Source organism: Diabrotica virgifera, chromosome 5, assembly GCF_917563875.1.
Source record: "Diabrotica virgifera virgifera chromosome 5, PGI_DIABVI_V3a".
NCBI lineage: Eukaryota > Metazoa > Arthropoda > Insecta > Coleoptera > Chrysomelidae > Diabrotica > Diabrotica virgifera.
Window position 1 is genome coordinate 235,599,155 of NC_065447.1, and position 24,141 is coordinate 235,623,295.

The window sequence follows — 24,141 nt, forward strand, 5'->3', positions numbered from 1 at the left end:
ATATCGAAAAAATCAATGTTTTTCGATAAAAGCTCACTTGCGATTCACTTAATTTTTGCCGTAGAAAAAAAAATTTAAACCATCTTCTTGCAAATTAAATAACCAACAATTTCATACCTAAACATTTTTTCGTATCTCTGATGCTAATTTTTCTATTCTGAAGAAAATGGCATTTTTTACCAAACTACACAAATTCGATATTCTATTTTAACTCCAGTTTTTTAAAAAAATAATCATTCTAAGACAGTCAAACTTCTAGGATCTATTAATAATACATAAACAAAGAAAAATAAATAAGGCCAATGACTAAGCACACCGCTAACTGACATTATTATGCTTACAATTGGATTTCTCCTTTTTTTTTTTCAAAAAAATACATTGATTTTTTAACCGTAACTTTTTTCTTTTTTATCTTAAAAAGTTTGGTAAAAAAGAATTTTGTAGGTTTTTGCGAGGTCTTTATGTCTATTGATAATAAATCTTTTTAAAATTCTCAGTCGCAAAATTAGGTGACTTTGAAAGGGTTGGTAAAGGTGGTTTTTGCATGTTATTACAAGTTTTAATTGTCAATAGCTCACTTAATTTTTACTGTAAATAAAATTTTTGCAAATCGGGTTCTTGGAAATTTAATAAGGTACAATTTCATATTAAACATTTTTTTGTATCTCTGATTCTAATCTTTCTATTCTGAAGAAACGGCCATTTTTTTTCCAAACTTCAAAAATTCGTTATTCTCTTTTGACTCCATTTATTTAAAAACTAATTATTGTAAGCCAGTCAAACTTCTAGAGCCTATTACTAATACATAAATAAAGAACATCAAATAAGGTCAAAGACGAATTTTAATTAGGGTGGTGATTAGGGGGTTCCTTCCGATCACTTTTTCAATGAAAAAAATAGGGCCTGACATTCTTTTCATTGTGAGTCACTTAATTTTTGAGCTAGAGACCTTTGTTTTATTTCTGCATATAGATATTTTTAAATACTTTAAATTAGTTTCAACAAGTTATCCTCGAAAAATGCATAGTTTTCCCGTCTTTTGACTTTGAAACTACAATTTTTAGCATTTGACGAAGAAGAGCTAATATATAATACAGTATAGCTAGATTACTATTGGTCTTAAAGAAAATTAAGAAAAACGGTTTTGTTTATCTTTTCAAAAGGCACATTTTTGTTAAGTAAAGTTGCTTTGATAAAACGAAAACTTGTGGAGTTATTAGCAGAACAATAATTAAAAACATTGATTTTTTCGATACAAAAAATAACACTTTCGATAGCGAATAAATCGAAAACTATTAATTTTATCAAAAAAATGTATGGAATGTTTTTTGCTTAGAATGAATGTTTTTACCAACTTTTGCAGTCAAAAGATAATAAAAAATTTCCACCCCCGAAATGGGGTGGCAACCACCCCCATGGTAAAAGCGCCTTTCGGCATCATATAGATTTTGATCCTTGGACTATCTACTACTTATTCTCAAATTTTCAAACAAATCAATCCATTCTGTAAAAATTGCAAGGTGAAAAGCTTCGGTTCCTGGACTATTACTATGTATACTAAAAACTAAAACAATATCGAACATTCTCCCATTCTCGATCAATCAGTCGATTTATTTAAACATGCATCCTAAAAAATTCTCCCAATAATTTTGTAATTTCCATCATCTCAATTAAGTAGTATACCCCCATACATTGATTCGTGTTTTATAATTATTATTATAATTCATGAAAATATTTCAATTCAAAAACAACGATAGATAATAAATCTGGACACGACTTTCAATTATTATGTTTAATTTCAAATCGAGAGGTGTAATTGGTTTCTCGTGAAGTGTAGCGCAAAATAGTCCAGGGCGGATCTGTTTTGAGATTGACGTTGAGAGGTGACTCAAATTTTTTTGCAGAAATTGCTTAAAATAAATCAAATAATAATATTTGAGTTATCCTCCCTCTCAAAAAGGTCCGGAACATTGTTTAAATAATCAAAATGTCAAGAATTGAAGGAAAAATTCGATTATTTTCTTCGGTTTTTGATTAGAACTTTAAAAGTATTCATTTCCGAGAAAAGCTGTACTGACATAAAAGTTGCGTAATTTAATTTACTACAATATAGACTTGGTTAAAAATTTAAAAAATAGTTACCCTAGTTGCAAAATAGCAATAATTGCGAAAAAACCATACAAAAACAAGTATTCGCATTTTAAGTTTTTAAACCATTTATGCTACACTTGGACCTTCATATTTTACCCAGAAAAACTTTATGATACAGTAAAACAATACTGTAAATTTCATTAAGATCGGTTCAATAGATTTTGCAAAATAAATTTTGCAATACAGCTTTCGCAAAAAAAAAATCATTTTTTCAAAATGTTACAGGACTGAAAATAAAGCAGATAGCAAGTTGAATTTTTTTTGCTTATAGAAGTGTACTGTACCTTTCATTTGCAATTTTCAAAATTAAAATCGATTAATTACCACGGCGTCAGAAAATTTTTGAAATAAACAATAATTTTTGGTGCTACGCGCAGGACAGCGGTGTTCGATTCACACAGGTTGATTTCCACCAAAATTTCTTCCAATCTTTATCTAATATATTATTTTCTTACTCTATATTTTGTTGTATTTTAATTTTTTAATTCCACAAAAATCAAACTAATTTTATTATTGTTTGTGAAATATTGTTTAAACAATTGCATAATGTTTAAAAATAATAAACTTTTATTATTTAAGTTAAAATATATGAACAACGAAAGTTTTTGCTAATAAAAGTGTTATTTCAAAGGATAGAGTATGTGTTTTTATTTTGCAATAAACAAATTTATTTATTTATATCGAAATGTCATAAAAATTAAAATGGATCAATCATTATCAAAGGTCATTAGAATGCCCAATCAGAGCAACCTATCCGCTGTACTGCGCGTAGCACCAATAATTAATGTTTATTTAAAAAAATTCCTGAGGCCGTGGTGTTAAACTATTTTAATTTTACAAAATTGCAAATGAAAGGTACAGTACACTTCTATATGCAAAAAAATCTTCAACTTGCTATCTGCTTTATTTTCAGTCCTGTAACATTTTGAAAAAATGAATTTTTTTTACGAAAGCTGGATTGCAAAATTTATTTTGCAAAATCTATTGAACCGATCTTAATTAAATTTACAGTATTGTTTTACTGTATCATAAAATTTTTCAGGGTGAAATATGAAGGTCTTAAGTGTAGCATAAATGGTTGAAAAACGTAAAATGCGAATCCTTGTTTTGGTATGTTTTTTTCACAATTATTGCTATTTTGCAACAAGGGTGACTATTTCTTAAATTTTTAACCAATTCTGTATTATAGGAAATTTAATTACGCAACTTTTATGTGAGTACAACTTTTCTCGGAAATGAATACTTTTAAAGTTATAATAAAAAAACCAAGAAAAAAATCGAAATTTTCCTTAATTTTTTGACATTTTTATTATTTAAACAATGTTCCGGACCTTTTTGAGAGGGAGGATAACTCAAATATTATTATTTGATTTATTTTCAAGCAATTTCTGCAAAAAAATTTGAGTCACCTCTCAACGTCCAAATGTACTAATATTTTTACAGATGCGCCCTGGTCTAAAACTGTATTGAGTTGTTTAAAGAGCCTTCAAACATTTTGGACATTAACTCAACCCTCTCTCTGGTTATTAAATTTATTAGATACGGTTTTTTTGTTGCTAATGACAAAATATAGTACTAATACGTATAATATAACACAAAATATAATACGTATCTAAACACTATACATTTTTAAACGTTTTTTTTTTTATTTAGATTTAGTGCAATTCAGTTATCTGTGATGGCAACAACCAATTGATTCACGAACCATTGTGTAAAGTCTGAACACAGGTTTACATTGGAAAAAAGAGTGTACCAGTTTTATATGACGGGAAGTGTACAAGGATATTAAAAGATACAAGAAATGAAATAAAACAATATTAAAAGGGATCCTCAAAAATATACCGAAAATGATATGAAAATACTATACAAAAAACAATAGGCTTATGAAAAATACTAAACAGAATAGAAAATAAATACAATATTAGAACGATATGTAAAACATCCTACACATAATCAAACCTAAAAGTGTACAAACAAGATGAAGGAACTGCATTTATAAAATACCTTTGACAATCCCTAAATTAATTTGACAATTTTTGACTGTCTGAAAGTTTAAGACCAGGAACTGAGTGTTAGCAATAACGAGCATAATTACAGTTGTTCCGTAAGATATATTCCATATACAAAAATCCTTGACGAAAAATTAGAAGTATTTAAAATATAGAATTCTCTAGATTAGTCTAGATACCATCGAAATATCCCATTGCTGCTGTCAATAAGGAAACAGCGGGAAAATACCTTGTTGACCTCCATTTTGCTGTTTTGGACTCTTGTCCAAAGCTGACCCTATTTGTGACATTAATTTTGACCAAACTCATAAAATTCGTGGAAAAATATAAAATAAAGTAAAATAAAAAAACATAACAGGAAATATACACAAACAAAAGAAAAGAAACAAACGACAACAAATTAATCTATCAAAGAAAATATGACTAGAGAAAAAACGCAGGAAAATAGGACAACTGGAAGTAGAGCATAATGACAGAGTTCATACAAGTATTAAAGAGGTGTCCCGAATTTAGAAACAATAAAAAAATATTGGCAGCAAAGGATAACAACGAAATATAAGCTGATTCAGAAAGACGAGAGGAGATTTGGAGAGATATCCTAATAACGGGCGAACCCCTAGTGATAGTATAAAAAGCCAGATCTAGAAGGTATGGCTGCCAGTATCTCCGAAACCTCATTTTTTTAAGATATGCTTCCCTCTATCCATCAACTCTATCAGATCGAAGGAAAAACAGGAATTGGTAGGAAAGAATCTTCATGGCTCCGAAAGCTTTGTGAATGGACTGGTTTATCAGCAGATAAACAATTACATGCCGCGCAAGATCGACAACGATATCGGCAAATTGTCATGGAATCTACCCACGCCTAAAATTTGCGCACGGTACTCACAGAAGAAGATCCAGCAACTGACGTACTCTTCCATTCACCATGCCGCTTCAACGTTGTCTTACTTGCTCCAGTGTCTGCCAGAAGAGTTACCATTACCGATGTTATATGCACACAGTGACCTGTATGCTTGTCAGGACCACTCAAACCGAGATATTTTGCAATGATAAAGGAGATTTTTCGTAATGTATTTTTCCATCTGGTTGTACAGTACAGTGACATTGTCTATAGATCAGAAAAAATATTTTTTTCTGAACAAACACGTGGCCGCAAAGTAATATCTTATTAGCTTCAAACTATTCATCGTCAGTAATAGAAAAAACGCGCCTTTTGTTAGTTTTCGCCTCAGATTCCTGTAAGGGGAACGGAGCAAAATCCAAAATTTTAACGTATGTCAAAATTTTCAATGTGTTTTAAATGTATTAATTTTTTTTTCGAGTTCTTAGAAAACTAATATGTATATTTGAAAAATTTAAACGCAGAATGAAAGACTACTTTACTATCGAGGGCTGAAAGTCTGTAACTATATAACTGTATAAGCTGTAACTTATTAAAATAAACATTATAGAAGTTTTCAGGGACGTTCCTCTCTGGGTAATAATGTAATCTTTCATTCTGAGTTTAAATTTTTTTAAAATATTTATTATTTTTCTCAAGATTCGAAAAAAAAGAATACATTAAAGATTTTACATGCGTCAAAATTTTGAATTTTGCTCTGTTCCCCTTAACACAAAAACTGATTTTCTATCTACTACGTGAGTAATTATAGCTCTGGATCCCGCGTATGAAAAAAAATTGATTAATAGCAAGCTGATAATTTGCTAATAGCTTAAGGGTGTCTAGACGGATAAACTTTGATATATGGGAACATTGGAACAGGGGCAGTTTTAATTGTGGAACAGGTTAAAAAATTTGGAAGGGTCACACCACGAAAACGGCACATTTATTTTGTCCGACAGAACAACTTAAACTCTCCGAACAGAGATTAAACTCTCATGCAAAATTCAGACTGCTATTTATCACCTGTCATAATTCCTGTCATTTGACATATTCTACATGTTCCCTCATTAAAACGCCCATTTGGTGATTAATAGCAGTCTGATTTTTGCATGAGAGTTTAATCTCTGTTCGAAGAGTTTAAGTCTGTTCTGTTGGACAAAATACATGTGCCGTTTTCGTGGTCTGACCGTTCCAAATTTTTAACCTGTTCCACAATTAAAACTTCCTCTGTTCCAGTGTTCCCATATATCAAAGTTTGTCCGACTAGACACCCTTAAGCTATTAACAAATTTTCAGTTCGTTTTTAATCAACTTTTTTTTCATACGCGGGATCCAGACCTATTAGTATAATCACCAGTTCTTGCTGGTGACATCCTCTAAATATTATGTAACTGTGTTGATTCAAAATGTCTCATTCGGTACCTCATGGGTAAATATGTAAATATTCTTATTCAACGTTAAAGTCTTCTTTACCATTGAATATTTCGACCATAAGCCCCGGCGCAAATTGATCATAAGCGAGACACAACCTGCACCGGCGAACTGCGTGGACAGTTTTGTGAAGCACGCTTATAAGCGAGAGACCGAAAATTAAACCCATCCTACCATCAGTGCATGCGTTCGCAGGTCTCGCTTGGGAACGTTTGTCATCGGCGTACAGTTTTCTTGGGTCGTGGGATGCGTGACCCACTGCCAGTTGTTTATTTCTACTTGTTTTTGTTTGCGAGATGGATGTATATGAAATGAATGCGGATGGTACCTAAGTACAATTTATTGTGATAAATAAAAATATTAGCATAGTCAAAACCCCGAGTGAAAACTACTTTGTCTTTGTCATTAAATTCTGATAACTTTTGGTAGACTAAATAAGCGGCGATACGAAATTAATAATCAAAGTTATGCCTTTACAATAACGCATTATTAGAAAAATGAGATAAAAAATGATTCATGTTAAATACTTAAAACCGTGATCGATAAAAATATCGTATTACCCTCAAATTCAACTTGTCGGCATATTACATTTTTGTTTAAAATTTAAAAAAGAAATATGCGGATAGTGTTATTTTTTATGACCAATCAGTAGCGGAGGGATTATTAAATAGCTCTGAGAATATTTTACATATTACGTAGGTATTATGCGCAGAAATAAAATACTCAGTGTAAGATATCTTTTATGCACCCGCTTATGATCAAATTCAATATTTTCGAATGTCATACCGCTACGACTACTAAGGGACGTGTAAGATATTTTTAAAACGTTACGAGTTACAAGTATGGAAATACCGATTTAAAGTTGCCTACTCAATTCAGTACAAGGCACAAGGATCAGATACAGTATTTTGTAATCAGTATTTGTACTCAGTACCACTAAGAACCGATATCAAAAGTAACCGTTACAGCTCCGCACTGATTTTGCCCGTCTCTATGCGTCACAGCGACAGCCAACGGTTGGGTCGGGTTGGGTTTAATATGCGGTGTGCTAGAAAAATAACTGCACGGGTCACCCGTCCCGCCGGCGCAGGTTGTGTCTCGCTTAGGTTCAATTTGCGCCGGGCATAAGGAACTCGGAGAAAACGTTTCAGAGAGATCGCCAAAGTATCCAAGCAGCACAGTTTCATTAATATGTTCAATAGGTACTGTTTTCTGCCATCCAGTTTAGTAATTTGTCGTATTCTCTGTCGTATGTTTCTCCCGACTTCTTTGGTAGCAGTTTGGTAGTTGTTTTTCCGCTATTTGCGATTTGGTCGGGAATTTTAAAACTTTCCTGCATTTTCATTGTTTAGGTTTGACAGCAGCAGATGTTCATTTATGTTTGACATCATTATCTTAACGATGATATTGCCTACTCTACTATGCAAAATTTTCTGAATTTTTGAAAATATTTAAATTGTGAATACGATAAAAACTACTATGACATAAAAGTTTGCATGTACCATGGGGATTAATAGATGTGTATATCCTAACACGACTTTACTAATAAACATCTACCTAATTCCTTGATACATAAATAACTATTACAATTAGTTCTTACCAGCTTTCCATGACTTAGAGTAAAAATATTCTCAGCGTTTTCGATATGTTTTGGATTCTGAGAAATCAAAATACAAATCTTCTCTTTTAAGAATTTAAGAATACATTGTTCAAATATCACATCTTGGACGTTGGCATCTAGAGCTGTAAGCGGATCGTCCAGCAAATAAATGTCACTGTCTTTATATATACACCTGGCCAAATTAACTCTAGCTTGTTGTCCTTTACTAAGATTAAGTCCAGCTTCAGCTACAATAGTCTCGTCTCCGTTTTGCATAAATGCTAGATCGTAATCTAAACCGCAAATTTTGAGAACTTCTTCGTAACGAGCTTTGTCATATTTTTCACCGAAAAGAATGTTGTTTTTAATCGATGATGGAAATAGCCATGGTTCTTGAGCTGCAAACGATATGGTACCGCCTAATTTGCAGTATCCTAGAAAAAATAAAAGAAAATTTATTACAAAAAATGTTTAATCAGAAGAAGTACAGAAAAAACTGTCTGCGTCAGTTGGAACCGTAGATGTCAAATTTTAACAATCTTATACGAGATATGTCAAATAATATGAATTTCGCTCAAAATTAAAGTACTTTTTTTACAAGTTTAGGCCATATCGATAAGGAACAAAACAAAACCGAAGTTAAAAATAATCTGGGTGAATATTTATTTTGTTTTTATTTGATTCAGACTTGGACCACCATCTCCATAATATAGCTATCTCTGCATCTATGCGTCATCAGTGGAGCTATGCAGTCACAACTCTAAACCAAATATCAACACCCTACCTATTTAAAGGAAAACATCGCGATGCAATGATTCCACCTTTTGAGACGCAAAACACAACGAAAAGCGCTAGATAAAATGTAGTAAACTTTGTATCAAGGTATCTCTTTAAATGTAGTAAACTTTGTATCTAGGGCTTTTCGTCTTCCTCGTATTACGAGCGATGTCGCTGTTTTGCCTCTCAAAAGGTGGAATCATTGCATCGCGGTGTTTTCCCTTAAATAGGCAGGGTGCTAATATTTGGTTTAGAGTGGTGACTTCATAGCTCCACTGATGACGCATAGATGCAGAAATAGCTATATGGAGATGGTGGTCCAACTCTGAATCAAATAAAAACAAAACCTGCCTTTATCTTTTTCATATTTACTCAGATTTGAGTACCTGAAACTGTCTTTCGGTCCTTTTTCTAGACGAAAAGAAGGTAAATACGTGGCTAGTCTCCTTTATTTGCTTTCTTCTATATTCGTCGTCTCTTGTGCTTATATAATGTAAAAGCTGGAGTTGAGATACGGGATGCAGCCAGAAAGCAGTTTCTTAACGAAAATTCGTGGATTTAAAATAGTGTTTATTATTTTTATTTCAATTATTTGAATTGTTTAAATGTAGTAAACTTTGTATCTGGGGCTTTTCGTCTTCCTTGTATTACAAATAGACCAAATTTTTACAATGTAGAAGAAACAAAAATATAGTAAAGAGGTAAAATAACAATCATTCAAGTAAGTTTATTGAATATATAACATAGGGACTATAGAAATAGTTCAAAATGTAAAGAAAAAACGCTTAGGGCAGATAAATTACTAAAAAAAAACACGGTTAAGAGCTGGCATACTTGCTAAAATTGAAAGATTACTATGACTGCGTCACGTAGCTAGATTAACGGAATGAATTCTCCAAGAATTTATGAACACTGGAACTGGCTAAAAAAAAGGGTAAGTAGGACATTCCCGAAGAAACTAAAAATGAAGAATAGAAGATTGGAAAAACTTAGGACAGAGAAAAAGAAACATAGGAAAGCTATGGAAGCCTTGGGCCTCTAAGATCAGTTGACCTGGCCTATATATTATGTATATGAAAATTAAGAAAAGCTGATATCTCAGATGACAATTTCATAATTTAGAGCAATGTACATTTGACAAAATTCAGCAGCACATCATATTGTTATAAATGACAGGAATGAAAAAGCATGACATCCTGGAGTATTTTAACCCCGCTCTCCTGTTAGGGTCTATTTGACCCAAAAAATAATTTATTTCTTATTTTACAAATTATTACGCGGCGAAACGATTTGGTGTTTCTTGAGTTTATTACCTAATATGAGGTCTTTCAATTGCATATGTGGTAAACAATCAACTTCCTGATTTTTTTGATAAAAATGAAATTGTTACCTAGGGTACGTTCGGGTCAATATGACCCACGTATTTGAACCGTTAAAAAATATCTGTGTATGTGTGTTTAGTTGACAGTATTCTATATTGGCAGTACCTGTGGGATTGCCAGCCGGGTACGGCTGTAAATAAAAACAGGTTTCTGCAAGCTAGAACTTGTAAAATAAACTGTAGTAGGTATATCTGGGCGATGTTGCAAACCAAATTATAAATATGACCAACACGGATGGACAGCATGTCTTTGGTACCAACTGGAAAGACATGAATAAAGTTAGTTTCCAAGCATACATTGGTCTTTCATAAGTCCCATGGTGAATCAAATAAAAGTTTGTGGAATGAAGAAACGAGTCGTAGTATATTTCAATAAACAATGTCGCTTGATATATTTACAAAAAGTTTACAAGTAATACGTTTTGATAACAAAACTACTAGACAGGATAGGAGACGTTTTGATAAACTTGCTGCAATACGTGAAATTTAGGAAACATAGGTAGAAAATGTACCAAAATTTTTTAACCCTGACGAAAATGTTACCGTCGATAAGCAACTAGTTACCTTTAGATGCCGCTCTCCCTTCAAATGGTACATTCCAAGCAAGCCAGCGAAATATGGCACAATAGTTTGGGTTTTATGTAATTATGAATAGTAAAACTTCTTATGCTCTAAAATTGCAGATCTATTGAGTAGTGATTTGGAAGGCCACAATATTACGCGTAATAACTTTTTTACATCGTAAAATTTAGGACAATTTCTTCGAAGACAAAGTAAATATAATGCCGGGGACTATAAGTAAAATAAACCGGAGCTTTCAGCAAAAATCGCGAATAAAGAAGTTCATAGCTCGTCTTTTTTGCTTCACGCAAGATGCCACTGTTGTTGACAATATGTGTACCTAAAAATAATAAAAATGTTGTTCTTATGAGTACTTTGCATCATGAATCGATGCATCATGCATGACTTTCATCAAATGAAAAAGCCCCAAATTACACTGGGGAACACACTTTTTGTTGAGTTAGATCTGACACTTGTTTTTCACTAATTTTTGGCGTCTGAATCTGAGAATAACCTCACATTTTGTCTATCACGTCAACTTTTTAAACTGAGGTGCCCATTGAGTGCCCCTAGCTCACTTATGAGGTTCCGATGCTTTATCTTGAGCACCAGGTTTCAGTTTGAAATAGGCAAAATATGCTTGTCTGACAAATGTACTGATGTTTGTCCTTTGACTGGGAATGGTAAAACTGCCACATACAGGGTGTCCCGGAAAATAGTGCGTTCCTTAAAGGTATAGGTAGAAGGCCATGTAGAACAAAAAACTCTTATAACATTTTTTTCTAACTGCAACCGTTTGACCAAAAAATTAAAATGTATTTTGGTATCCAAATTTAAATCTGACAACTATGTGCGGTACGCAAATTTAAGCATAGACAGTCCCATGTAAATAGATAGAAGATGATAGTAAACAGATAGTTTTAAAGAATCCTGTTTAGTGTCAATGCCGAAAATGTTTTCGAATAGTGAGTGTATTACCTATTATGTTATTACCTATGAATGGTGTTTGTGAAAGGTTACTTGAAACATCTATTCGGTATATTAATTATTTTCAAGTAAGTACAACTTAGTTATTTCAGTTCACATGTAAACAAATTACTGAGACATTATCTGGTGTATTGAAGTTCCACTGTAAACTATTAAAACTATGTAATTCAGTTAAAGCCCTCAGCAATACTCAGCATTCAACCCATTTAAACCTTACTAAAAACATAATACTAGTTTAGTTAAAAGATGTGTTTTTATGTTAAAAGATGTGTAATTCGTTTAAAATTATGCAATAGGTATTTCAATACATTTCAAAAGAAAATAATTTTAGTAAACAAATAGTAAATACATAAGTATTACCTACTATTAGGTTGGATTATTTTAAATACTGTTAATCACAATCACAAACGAGTTTTTATTATGTTATTATGCCGTAGTGCGTACGCTGTTGCCAGTTTATTAAAATTTCCAAACATTAAAATACAGGTATATGGAAAACAATGTTAACTTTTGTTTTGAAACGGTTAACTTTAGAAAAAAATGGTATAGGACTTTTTTGTTACAAATTGTGTATTCTCTCTATACCTTAAAGGAACGCACTATTTTCCGGGACACCCTGTATATAACAAAACGAATGGGGCCTGTTTTCGCACTTACGACGTGTAGGAGCAGATGTAGCCATAATTAAACGATTTAGTTCAAACACACTAAGTAGTTCTATACACTTCAGCAACAAAATACTAAATACTGCTAACCGACACACAACGTTTTACCACAATATTAACTGAGTATAACAGACCTAACTGAACCGAAACAGGCATGTCTAGACCAGTTGCAGTTATCAGCGCGTCATTCCTCCCACCCACATAGAAAACGAACCTGACGTGATAGAAGAAAACTAAAAACAGTTTTGAAACCAGCATACCTAATTCTATAGAAAACAGCTAAGAAATCTAACTCAACAGAAATTAAGTCTCAAATTGTTCTCCAGTGTTATTTTAGATTACAATTCCAATAAGGGAGCAGTGGATATTCTAGATGTCTAGATTAGCTTGTTGATACGTATAGGTACATGTGAGAAGAGTTAGTTCGCTTGCCAATGATTGTTTTTTATAATCTGCTGGGCATTTCTGCCTACAACGCGTTCGTGTTATGGGCATCAGTAAATATCCAATGAAATACCAATAAACTGGAAAACGGCGAATTTTTCTTGAGGAATTGAGGAAAAAACTAATAAACCCAGTCATCATTTCCATAAAAAATATACCAATAACTAAAGGCTCTCACGAACTGGTAAAAAGGACACGAGCAGAAACAAGTAGATAAGATGGAAATGCTAGTGAACCGCCTATTGACAATCTAACTCCGCCTGCTAAACGAGCACGCAGTAAACTTGCCCTAAAAACGATAACAAGAATAATTATGTTGTGTATATCATAAACATATTTGTAAAATCCGTTCTTTTTATTACTGTCCCAGTTGTAAACTGACTTAAATTTTTGTAGATATTTGTTACTAGGCTTTCTTGAAAGAAAAAAATACCTTTTATTTTTGTTAATAAGTTTTTCGTTTAATTAACCATGATTTAAAAAAAAAAGACTAAGTTTTCACTCTAATGGCATATAAAACAACATAATGCTATCCTACATCCCACCATAATGAAAACAATGGGAACCTTCTCTGGTTACACCTCCGAGGCTTCTACAATTTGCAAGCCATACGGATGCTGAGACTAAGGAAGATGAGGGAATTCTACAATTTACAATTCACGTCCCATCTGCTCAGCTCGGTAAAGTTCCAACGAGAATGGTTCCCTTTGTACTCTAATCAGAGTAAATGTAAATCAAAAATGAATAACCATTTTCAATTTCGTTGCAAAACGAAAATACAGCCGAACCATATTCTAGTTCAATCAGAGAGTGCATCAAGCACCTCTACCGGTTTCGAAACTTATTAGTCTCTCATCATGACTAGACATCATGAGAGACTAATAAGTTTCGAAACCGGTAGAGGTGCTTGATGCACTCTCTGATTGGACTTGAATATGGTTCGGCTGTATTTTCGTTTTGCAACGAAATTGAAAATGGTTATTCATTTTTGATTTACATTTACTCTGATTAGAGTACAAAGGGAACCATTCTCGTTGGAACTTTACCGCGCTGAGCAGATGGGACGTGAATTGTAAATTGTAGAATTCCCTCATCTTCTTTAGTCTCAGCATCCGTATGGCTTGCAAATTGTAGAAGCCTCGGAGGTGTAACCAGAGAAGGTTCCCATTGTTTTCATTCTGGTGGGATGTAGGATAGCATTATGTTGTTTTATATGCCATTAGAGTGAAAACTTAGTCTTTTTGTTAGCAGTTGCCGCTAGGGCATCTATGCCATTTCGTTCGTTGCAATCCGGGACTGCATGCTGGGGTTTGTTTTGGTTGGTTCAGGGAGAGCAGCATATGTGCCTCCTGATGAGAGACTAATAAGTTTCGAAACCGGTAGAGGTGCTTGATGCACTCTCTGATTGGACTTGAATATGGTTCGGCTGTATTTTCGTTTTGCAACGAAATTGAAAATGGTTATTCATTTTTGATTTACATTTACTCTGATTAGAGTACAAAGGGAACCATTCTCGTTGGAACTTTACCGCGCTGAGCAGATGGGACGTGAATTGTAAATTGTAGAATTCCCTCATCTTCCTTAGTCTCAGCATCCGTATGGCTTGCAAATTGTAGAAGCCTCGGAGGTGTAACCAGAGAAGGTTCCCATTGTTTTCATTCTGGTGGGATGTAGGATAGCATTATGTTGTTTTATATGCCATTAGAGTGAAAACTTAGTCTTTTTGTTAGCATAGCAGTTGCCGCTAGGGCATCTATGCCATTTCGTTCGTTGCAATCCGGGACTGCACGCTGGGGTTTGTTTTGGTTGGATCAGGGAGAGCAGCATATGTGCCTCCTGATGAGAGACTAATAAGTTTCGAAACCGGTAGAGGTGCTTGATGCACTCTCTGATTGGACTAGAATATGGTTCGGCTGTATTTTCGTTTTGCAACGAAATTGAAAATGGTTATTCATTTTTAACCATAATTTATTGTTAATAAAGTTTTATTTATCACCATTAGCTTATTTTATTTCGATTAAGGAGCGTAAACCATAGTTGGGTCATATTGACCCGAACAGTACATTTGTGTAGTATAGTTGACTCGAACGGGACAGCAGGGTTAATTATTAAATAATTATGATTCAATTATATTGCTCTCACTGTCTACTACGTCCCTAGTAGTCGTATTTGTAAACTTACTTTACCTGTGGTACGTCCCAACGCATTGCCTAAAGCCAACGTTATTGAGACACCCTGTATACGCTTGAATAATACAAAAAGTAATCTAAAATTTGTCGTGTCGGCAATCTGAATATTTTACACATTTCTTGAAAAAAAAAACAAGAAAAACTCAGTTATCTCAAGAATATTAACTTTGTGTAGTGTATCAAATTCATCTTTTTTATCCCTGAATATATTACATAACAGATATACAACGACAATCCACTTTAGCATAATAAGTACATTGTAGTCCTATAATGTGTATGCAGGAATTCTGTAAACACAATGATCACAAGATGATTAACGGATATGGTCATTAACATTTTTTTAAAATTATTACGTTTGATTGCCATTGTTTCTCAACAGATTTATGGCTTATTGAGAGAGAAAATAATTGCAAAGATGGTCAATTATAATTGCAAATTAAATGAATATTGGTAGAATGACTATTGGTAAACAATGTAACAATTCTACGTAGATACGGCTTTAAAAGAAACTACAGTATTGATTTAATTGGCGATTATTGGCATCGAAAGACCTGTATTAGACATAATCAAGTGACAAAATGCAATAAAATATTATCTAACTGCTTAAAAAGACAATGGACGTCATGTTCAAACAGTTCAATACATACATAAACGTGTATATGGTGAATTGTGTATTAGTGAGACAAAACTCAAGTCAGTTTCCAAAAAGGAAAAGTGTAAATTGTAAAGTAGAGGTCGCACAATATAAACCTAGACTACACTCTAAAACTAAAGATCTTCCTGAGGGTTATAAGTTTAAAATTTGGGATATTATATATAAAATACCTGAAAATAAAGAACATGTTTTTATAAAGAAGGTGTTAAAAAAATTAAGAGACAGAAACACATTCGAAATTTCCAGGAATTTTCTGGAGAGTCTTCAAACAGATTGAGTTTAGGTTTACAATGAAAAACAAAAAATCTTGGTAAAAGGCTAGAGACTTTCACAAAAGAATCTAGATATTAAAAAACCAATAATTTTAAAAAGTAACATGCTTCACTTGTTTATTTTGACAAAACATGGATTTAGCTAAATGTGCAATAAAACCAAATTATTATACATAGTTTTGGACATACATAATATGTTAAGATTGTCCCCTTACCATTGTGAATTCAATCCCATTATACCTACATATTTGGGGAATATGCAAAATTTACTAAGACAATAATTATTATATTGAACGTAACTGTTACAGTTGCGCAGCATCTTTGGATACATGACAAGAAGCATTAAATACTGGTACTCTAGCAACACACGACAACATTAAATAACAAACAAAATAGCATGGAAGGGTTATAAATTAATCCATTTTGAAACAGAAGAAGGATTACGACAAGGAAACTCACGACTGTTTTCAATATGATACTGGAAAGAATAATCAGAAAAAGAAAAACTGGTATGCAAGAAACATCCTTTAAAAATGGTTATCAATTATTTTCAGAAGATCTAACAATATTAACGACGACTAAGAATAAACTATAAAAATTAATCAATAATATAATAAAGAGGGCAAAAGTTAGGCTTGTTCCTTGAAATAAATAAGGAAAAGAAAATACGTGAGAAGAGAAACATATAAAAAAAATAAAGAAGCTTTAAAATTGGAGATGAAGGACAAAATACATGCATATACAAAAGGGTTTCAGAGTTTACTTACCTGGGTGTAAAATTAGATAAAAAGAGGAAGAGGATGTGAAGGCAAGTATAGCAAAAGGAAATAGAAAGTATGAAGCATTGAGATTATTAGCGAAATGCAAATATCTCGAGAAAAACAAAAATTAGAATATACAGAACAATTATCAGGACTACAACTGTATATGCCTGCGAATGAAATAATCATAAAGAGTCCTTTTATAAATATGGGTGATAAAGACGCAAAGAAAAATAATAATGAACTTGAAGAATTACGATAATAATCATGTATATAATGAACCCAAAATAACGAAGGCAATCAAAGCACAGAGAATACGAAATTTATACGACACACTGAAAAAATTGTAAAGGACAGAATGCGAAAATAGTACTATCACGAAAGCCATCACAAAAAAGAAGAAAAGGTAGACCGAGAGAGAGAGAGAGAGAGAGAGAGAGAGAGAGTTTTTTCTGAATGTATTGGCAACTCTTGAAGCTCTTTGGGTTGCTCATCAACGCAAATACGGGCATTTGGTTTATTCACGTCCTCATTGAGCCAAAAACGGGCCTCATCGGAAAACATTTTTTTTGCTGTAAGCGCACGAAACACATTCCTCATTGAACGCCTATTTTCGTAACACAGCTAAATAATTTCTAGACGTTGTGCCGAGTTAAGTCTTTCTAGGATGAAATGTCAAACAATACTAAATAAGAAAGCAGATTTAGGTGATACCATTCATGCACGACCTCCCAACAAATCCTCACCAAAAAAAATACCTCTAAATGAATCACCCTTTAGATAGTTATTATTTCAAGCAACCTTATAATTGCTTCATATATAACTAATTCGTACATCAATTATTTCGTTTATTTTGTATTACCACCATAAATTTTAATTACGTTAATTTTTGGTTGGAAGTGAAATTGTTGACGTGGTGTTAAAAGTACGTTTTACATGTTACATGTAAACAGTACAAGCCGACTTAATTTATCATTAACGGTCTATTATAGAATTAAAATCTAATAGGGGAAGCTTTGGAAGCTTTTGGGTCGGTGTGTTAATGGTCAAAACCTACATAATGGAAAATGTTTCTGTGCGTATTTGAATAGAGTTCATGTCGTCCATTTAAGTATGGATGTACTGTGATTAACCAAATAATTATCATATTATCGTGATTATTGTGTCGCAGAATATTGTACTGTCTGAAACAATTTGAATATGTATAGGTATACAGAGTGAATTTTGGCAGAAGATACTTGCAGAAAAAAAGAGTTCTAAATCAAGTTCTACGGCTACCATCAAAAATGGTAGAAATAAACGAAAGATTTGTTAAAAAAAATGTAGAAAGATCAACAACAAATTAGGATCGCAATCTTACTACGATTTAGATCGTAATAAGCCATGTAATAAATTACAATTCGAAGGACCAGCCACTCATGTGGAAAATGCGAACACAAGAATTAGCAAATATGTAATTTAATGACTAACTTTGTTACTATAACTAAGATCTGGTTAAAGTTTTAGCTTAAAATTCTTACATTTAAACCGCCGTTTTAATGTCCAATTTACACTAGCCCGCGACCACCACACTAAAGAACTGTTAGAGTTAAATGCCACTGATGACACATGAACCAAAGATAATTTCTTTAGTATTAATAAACTTTATTAATCATATTAGTGTTTGCGAAACATGTAGCTTTTAAATTATAAGTTATGCAGACACACAATATCTATACTAAATATACGAGAGTTAAAAACTCTGAAACAAGAATCGCGTCGACAAGAGACTGGTCGGATACTAACAAATATGCGAGTATTTTGAATCCAAAGTATATAACTAACAAAATGTGACGACCCGTTTAGTCGGATACTAAATTGACACCGTTACAGGGGTTAAAAAAAGAGAAAATTTAGTTGTGATTTTGAATTTCAAATACTTCATTCAAAAGAAACTTTTTGTTTATTCTAAGGTTCTTTCGGCCCTCGGTAATAATCTAATCTTTCATTTGCGTTAAAATTTTTTAAAACTATTTATTAGTTTTCTCAGGGTTAGAAAAAAAAAATGAATGCACTTAAATAGCATTTGACCAACATTTTGCGCCTACTCCTTAAAGTCACAATGGATCATATATCGAAAAAAGGCTTTTTCGTAAAAATGCACTGGTTTAGATTTATTTTTTAGGTTATTTCGGTTATTATTTTATTTTATTTATTTTTACTGGTTTAGATTTGAAAATCCACTTAAAAGTATGTAATTTTTTATGTGGGAAATAATTAGTCCTGTCGCCAGTGAGGGTACAACGGCCTCCTTAATTCAGATGGACTTACGTAAGTTTTTTTATGTATTTTGACCCGTAGAATACGAATTTTTTGGGTAACAGTTGATCCGGATGTCGATAAGATTGATATAAACAAAGAACTTGAGGAATCACATAACAGCGATTTTTCGCAAAACAAAACATGTTTTTGTATTTTATAGGTCATTATAAGCAAAAAATGATTTTACAAGTTTTTTCGTAGGATGCATAGTTTTCGACATAAACGCGGTTAAACTTTCAAAAAATCGAAAAATTGCAATTTTTAAACCGAATAACTATTGAAAGTTCAAGTCAAATTCTATCGGTTTTGACTATTTTCATTGCTAAAAATTAATTTTTTTATTATTAAACAAAGCTATAAACACATACTTAGTGATTGAATGATGTTTTCAATGCGTTTCTCATTTGAAGTCGAACGAGTAGGCGCGCATAGGCATTTTATACGTAGATTATGTATGTACGTTAAAATGCATGCATTGGGCACGGGAAACACTATGTGTTTATAGCTTTGTTTAACAATAACAAAAATTAATATTTAGCAATGCAAATAATCAAAACTAATAGAATTGCTATTTTATTTTTTAATCAAAATTATTCGGGTTCAAAAATTGCACTTTTTGGATTTTTTTAAAGTTCAACCGCGTTTATCTCGAAAACTATGCATACTACGAAAAAAACTTGTATAACATTTTTTGCTGAGAATCACCCAAAAAATACAAAGAAATGTTTTGTTTCGCCAGAAATCGCTGTTATGTAATCCCTCAAGTTCTTTTTTTATAACAATCGTATCGACATCCGGATCAACTGTTACAAAAAAAAAATTCGTGTTCTACGGGACAAAATACATAAAAAAAAAAGAATGTGTGTGTACTTTGTACGCACGTAAAAAGTTATACTTTTATTATAATATAATTTCAACGAAATAAATATACCTACTTAACAGTTACAATACAAAAAATTAACAATAATTACCAAAATTTAACCAAAACTTAACAATACCAGATATTAAAAAGAAAAACGAAAAAAGTATGAATCGTCCGGGAATTGAACCCGCAACCTCGCGAATTCTCAATCTCTTGTTCAATGCTCTACCAACAAAACCATCAAGGCACATACTATTAACGTGTCAGATATACATATTTACACACCACGGTGACAAGTGAAATATAAAAATAAATGTTTTATTATTTTACGCCCAAGGAAGACAAATCCAAAGACACAAAATTATAATAAAAGCCTTTTAAACCACATTTTTCAAATTGCGCAAGTTGTATAATTAGTATTAATGTTAATAAATGAAATATAAATATTTTGACGTTTCACAATTCGACAATATCATAACAAAATTTGATCTACTATTTTTAAAACACTTACCAGTGTATTGTTGTTATCCACAGTTTTCTACGCCTTCGAGCTAATAGGTTTTTTATCAGTAATTTTGCGGCACTCATACTACTCACAGTTTGATGGGCTTTCACATTGACATGCAACAATCATCTCTTCTATGTTAATAAGTCCAAAAATATAATATGAAAACTATTTAAAAAGGCAGTATAACCATTAACTAACTTTTTGTTTGTTGTTTCTCTTCCTACAAATTTTAAAACGCAACAACCATACACCATACATAACCAAACCACAGTCCCACAGCTGTGATACAGCTGCCATATTGGATAATTTTTGTCATGTCATTTGAACATCCAATCAGAAAAAAGTTGTAATGCGACTGCGCCGAAATCAAAGGTTTTAATCCTATTAAAATTCACCCTCATATGCGCGTAAAGAAGTATAACTTCAAAAACTTGGGTGAATGGTGAGTGGCAACCAAATTAAGGAGGCCGTTGTACCCCCCTGGCGACAGGACTAAATCAATTTCGATCGTGAATAACTCAGTAAACACCAACAATCCGAAAAATCTATAAAATATTTTTTGCTTCAAATTTAACTATCTATCGATTTCCGAGGATATTTTAACGTTAAATATTTCAACCCAAGACGTAAGGGACAATAGGTTGTTGGTTGGGATCAATCCCAAAATCCGTTACATGGCGATCCTACCCCCTGGTAAAATTGTTGGTTGGGATCAGGCACGTTTATTCCTTAATAATTAAATGTATCATAAATAAGATTTCAATTTAACTACATAATACTTTATTTACTGGTACTCGAACTGCGAGTATAAACATCAACAATAGTATCGCGACCTATTCCAACATTATGTCGCAATCGTCTTTATGTTAATAAACAATAATTATTATAATTATTCTATATTACGGAAGATTTGCTTATATACACATTTTTATCACAACAAACCTGACTTGGCAATGTCACTTTATGTTATTGCATTCTTAACACAACCTTAATACACCGAGAAGAGGTGAGACTCACCCCCAAGGCAAAAGCACACATCGACACAATATCATTTCTTGTTCTTTGACATGTTAGTTATATGTGCACCAAAGGGCCTAGCCGGGTAAGATGATGAAAAGTGCCCCCAACTCGATTCGAATTCCATATATGTCACCGTTTAGCATATATAGTGAAACTAACTTTCTGAAATGTTTAGCCCCCTAGGTGGTCATGTGACCCACCTAGAGCCTAATTAGGGGTTTTATGTTTTCTTTTTATCTCAGCCTCATCGAGAACTAGCGAAAAACTTTAAATAAAAAAGTTGTAAGCTTTAAAAAGTTATGTTTGAAAAAAATTTTGTTTTTAATTTTTGGCGGGAAATTTAAATTTTAGAACGATTTCAAAATTTTAAATGGGTATAAAAAAATAACTAAGAAATTCGATTTCACGAAAAAAATATATAACATGTATTTTTGCATAATGTTTCACCCTGAGTTTTTTCAAATTTTTAGAATTGGTGAAACGTACCTTTAAAAATAAAAAACCGCATTTTTTCGGTTTTTTTTTTCGTGTTTTGATACAAATTTATACATATTTTTCAAAAAAGGTAACACCGTCACTGGAGTATGTAAAAAACTGAAAAATAATTGGGGTTTGTTGAATAAAAATTTTTTGTAACGCCATGCATTTTCAAGATACGCGTTGAAGAAAACTAAATTTTACACATTTTTTACGATTTTGCCGAAACTACTGGCAACATTGTAATACAATTTGGCGAGTTTTAAGAGGTAGTTGTTGTGCATTTTTTGACATACAAAATTAAGAATTTTATATTTATCATTGGCGAGCATAGGGGTAATGGTCTGAACTTTTTAAAGAAAAAAGATAGTACGCCACTGACATATTTCAAGTTAACAATCGTTTTTGAATTAATCGTTCAATTTGTGACCAAAAATCTATCTTCCTATTTTTTCATACGAAGCGCCATTTTTATTCAAAAAATAAAACATCTTAACCGTTACAAAGTATTCGAACTTCTATGAAATAAAATACTATTACTATTATATTAGTCGTTTCTACATCTACATAAACTTGTACATCCATTATAGTCCAGAGAAATAAGGTTTTTCTCGTGACACATCCCCCTCCAGGCGGAAACCAAATTTTTTGAGTAGTATGGACATCTGTATTATTAACCTATATGTTTCCTGCAGCCGATTTTGATGATATACATAGTTATAAACAAATGAAGATCGAAAAACGGTAAATTATCGCTTTTTTCGTCTATTACCAAAAAGTTAAGCACTTTAAACAAATTTGAGAGTAAGAAACTCATAAATCGTATAAAAAACTTCAATATGGCATTCGCTGAATATGTCCAACCTTATTGGTTGCTTAGAAAATTGCAAAATAAATCATAAATAATAAGTTTTTATAAATATTCGTAACTTAGCTAAAAATTAACTTAGAATCTTCTTATTACGCGGAGTGCCGAGACTTCTTGTACTTAAATTAGATTTTAAATTTTAAAGCAATTGGTCAAATAGTTTAAAAGTTATTTAATTTATTTTTCCCAAATTCATTTTTTTTGCAACACTATAAGTCAGAAAATTATGAGGTTACAATAATACTTCGGACAGTTTATGAAAGAAGAACATTTATACTATTACCTTAATTAAAAATAAATGACAAAAAATAATTTTAAACAGTGTAAAATTATTTTGCAAAAACATGTCCATTTTTTGCTTACTTATCAACAATTAGAATAACTTTTTAACCGTTACCCGTAGAAAAATTATTTTTTCATATTTAGAAAGACTGAATTTTTATACTCATTTAGAAAGAAAAACAACTGTTCTAGGACATTTAGGGACAAAGTTAGCCCCCCCAATTTTTAATTCACATGTTTTTGTAAAATTATTTTGCAATATCTATAATTATTTTTTGTCATTTTTTTTAAATTAAATTAATACTATAAATTTTCTTCTTTCATAAACTATCCAAAATATTACTGTAACTTCATCATTTTCTGACTTACAGTGTCGCAAAAAAAATTAATTTTGGATAAACAAATTAAATAACTTTTAAACTATTTGACCAATTGCTTTGGAATTTAGGGTGTAATTCAAGCACCATAAGTCTCAGCATTCCATGTAATAAGAAGGTTCTAAGTCAATTTTTACATAAGTTATGAATATTTATAAAAACTCAAAATTTATGATTTATTTGGCAATTTTCTAAGTAACCAATAAGGATAGACATATTCAGCGAACGCCATATTGAAGTTTTTTATACGGTTTATGAGCTTATTACTCTCAAATTTGTTTAAAATGCCCAATTTTTTAGTAAGAGACGAAAAAAGCGAAAATTTACCGTTTTTGATCTTCATTTGTTTATAACTATGTATGTCATCAAAATCGGCTGCAGGAAACATATAGGTTATTATTCTAGATGACCATATTACTCGAAAAATTTGGTTTCAGCCTGGAGGGGGATGTGTCGCCAACACGATATTTTTTTTCCTTATTTCTCTGAACTATTATAAAAACTAATTCGAATACTTTGGAAGCGTTAAGATATTTTATTTTTTGCAGCAAAACGGCGCCTCGTGTGAAAAAATAGGAAGATAGATTTTTTGTCACAAATTGAACGAGGAATTCAAAAACGATTGTTAATTTGAAATATGTCAGTGGCGTACTATCTTTTTTCTTTAAAAAGTTCAG

At 32.1% G+C, this 24,141-nt stretch overlaps 1 protein-coding gene across 3 annotated transcripts in view; it reads right to left on the reverse strand.

Annotated features, from left to right (window-relative positions):
• Positions 1–24,141, reverse strand: part of LOC114331755 (probable multidrug resistance-associated protein lethal(2)03659) — a 243,736-nt gene that overhangs the window by 51,913 nt on the left and 167,682 nt on the right. For all 3 annotated transcript variants that reach the window (XM_028281392.2, XM_028281390.2, XM_028281391.2), the window contains exon 7: positions 8,078–8,511. In XM_028281392.2, coding sequence (XP_028137193.2) covers positions 8,078–8,511 — 434 coding nt within the window. The remainder of the gene's footprint in view (positions 1–8,077; positions 8,512–24,141) is intronic.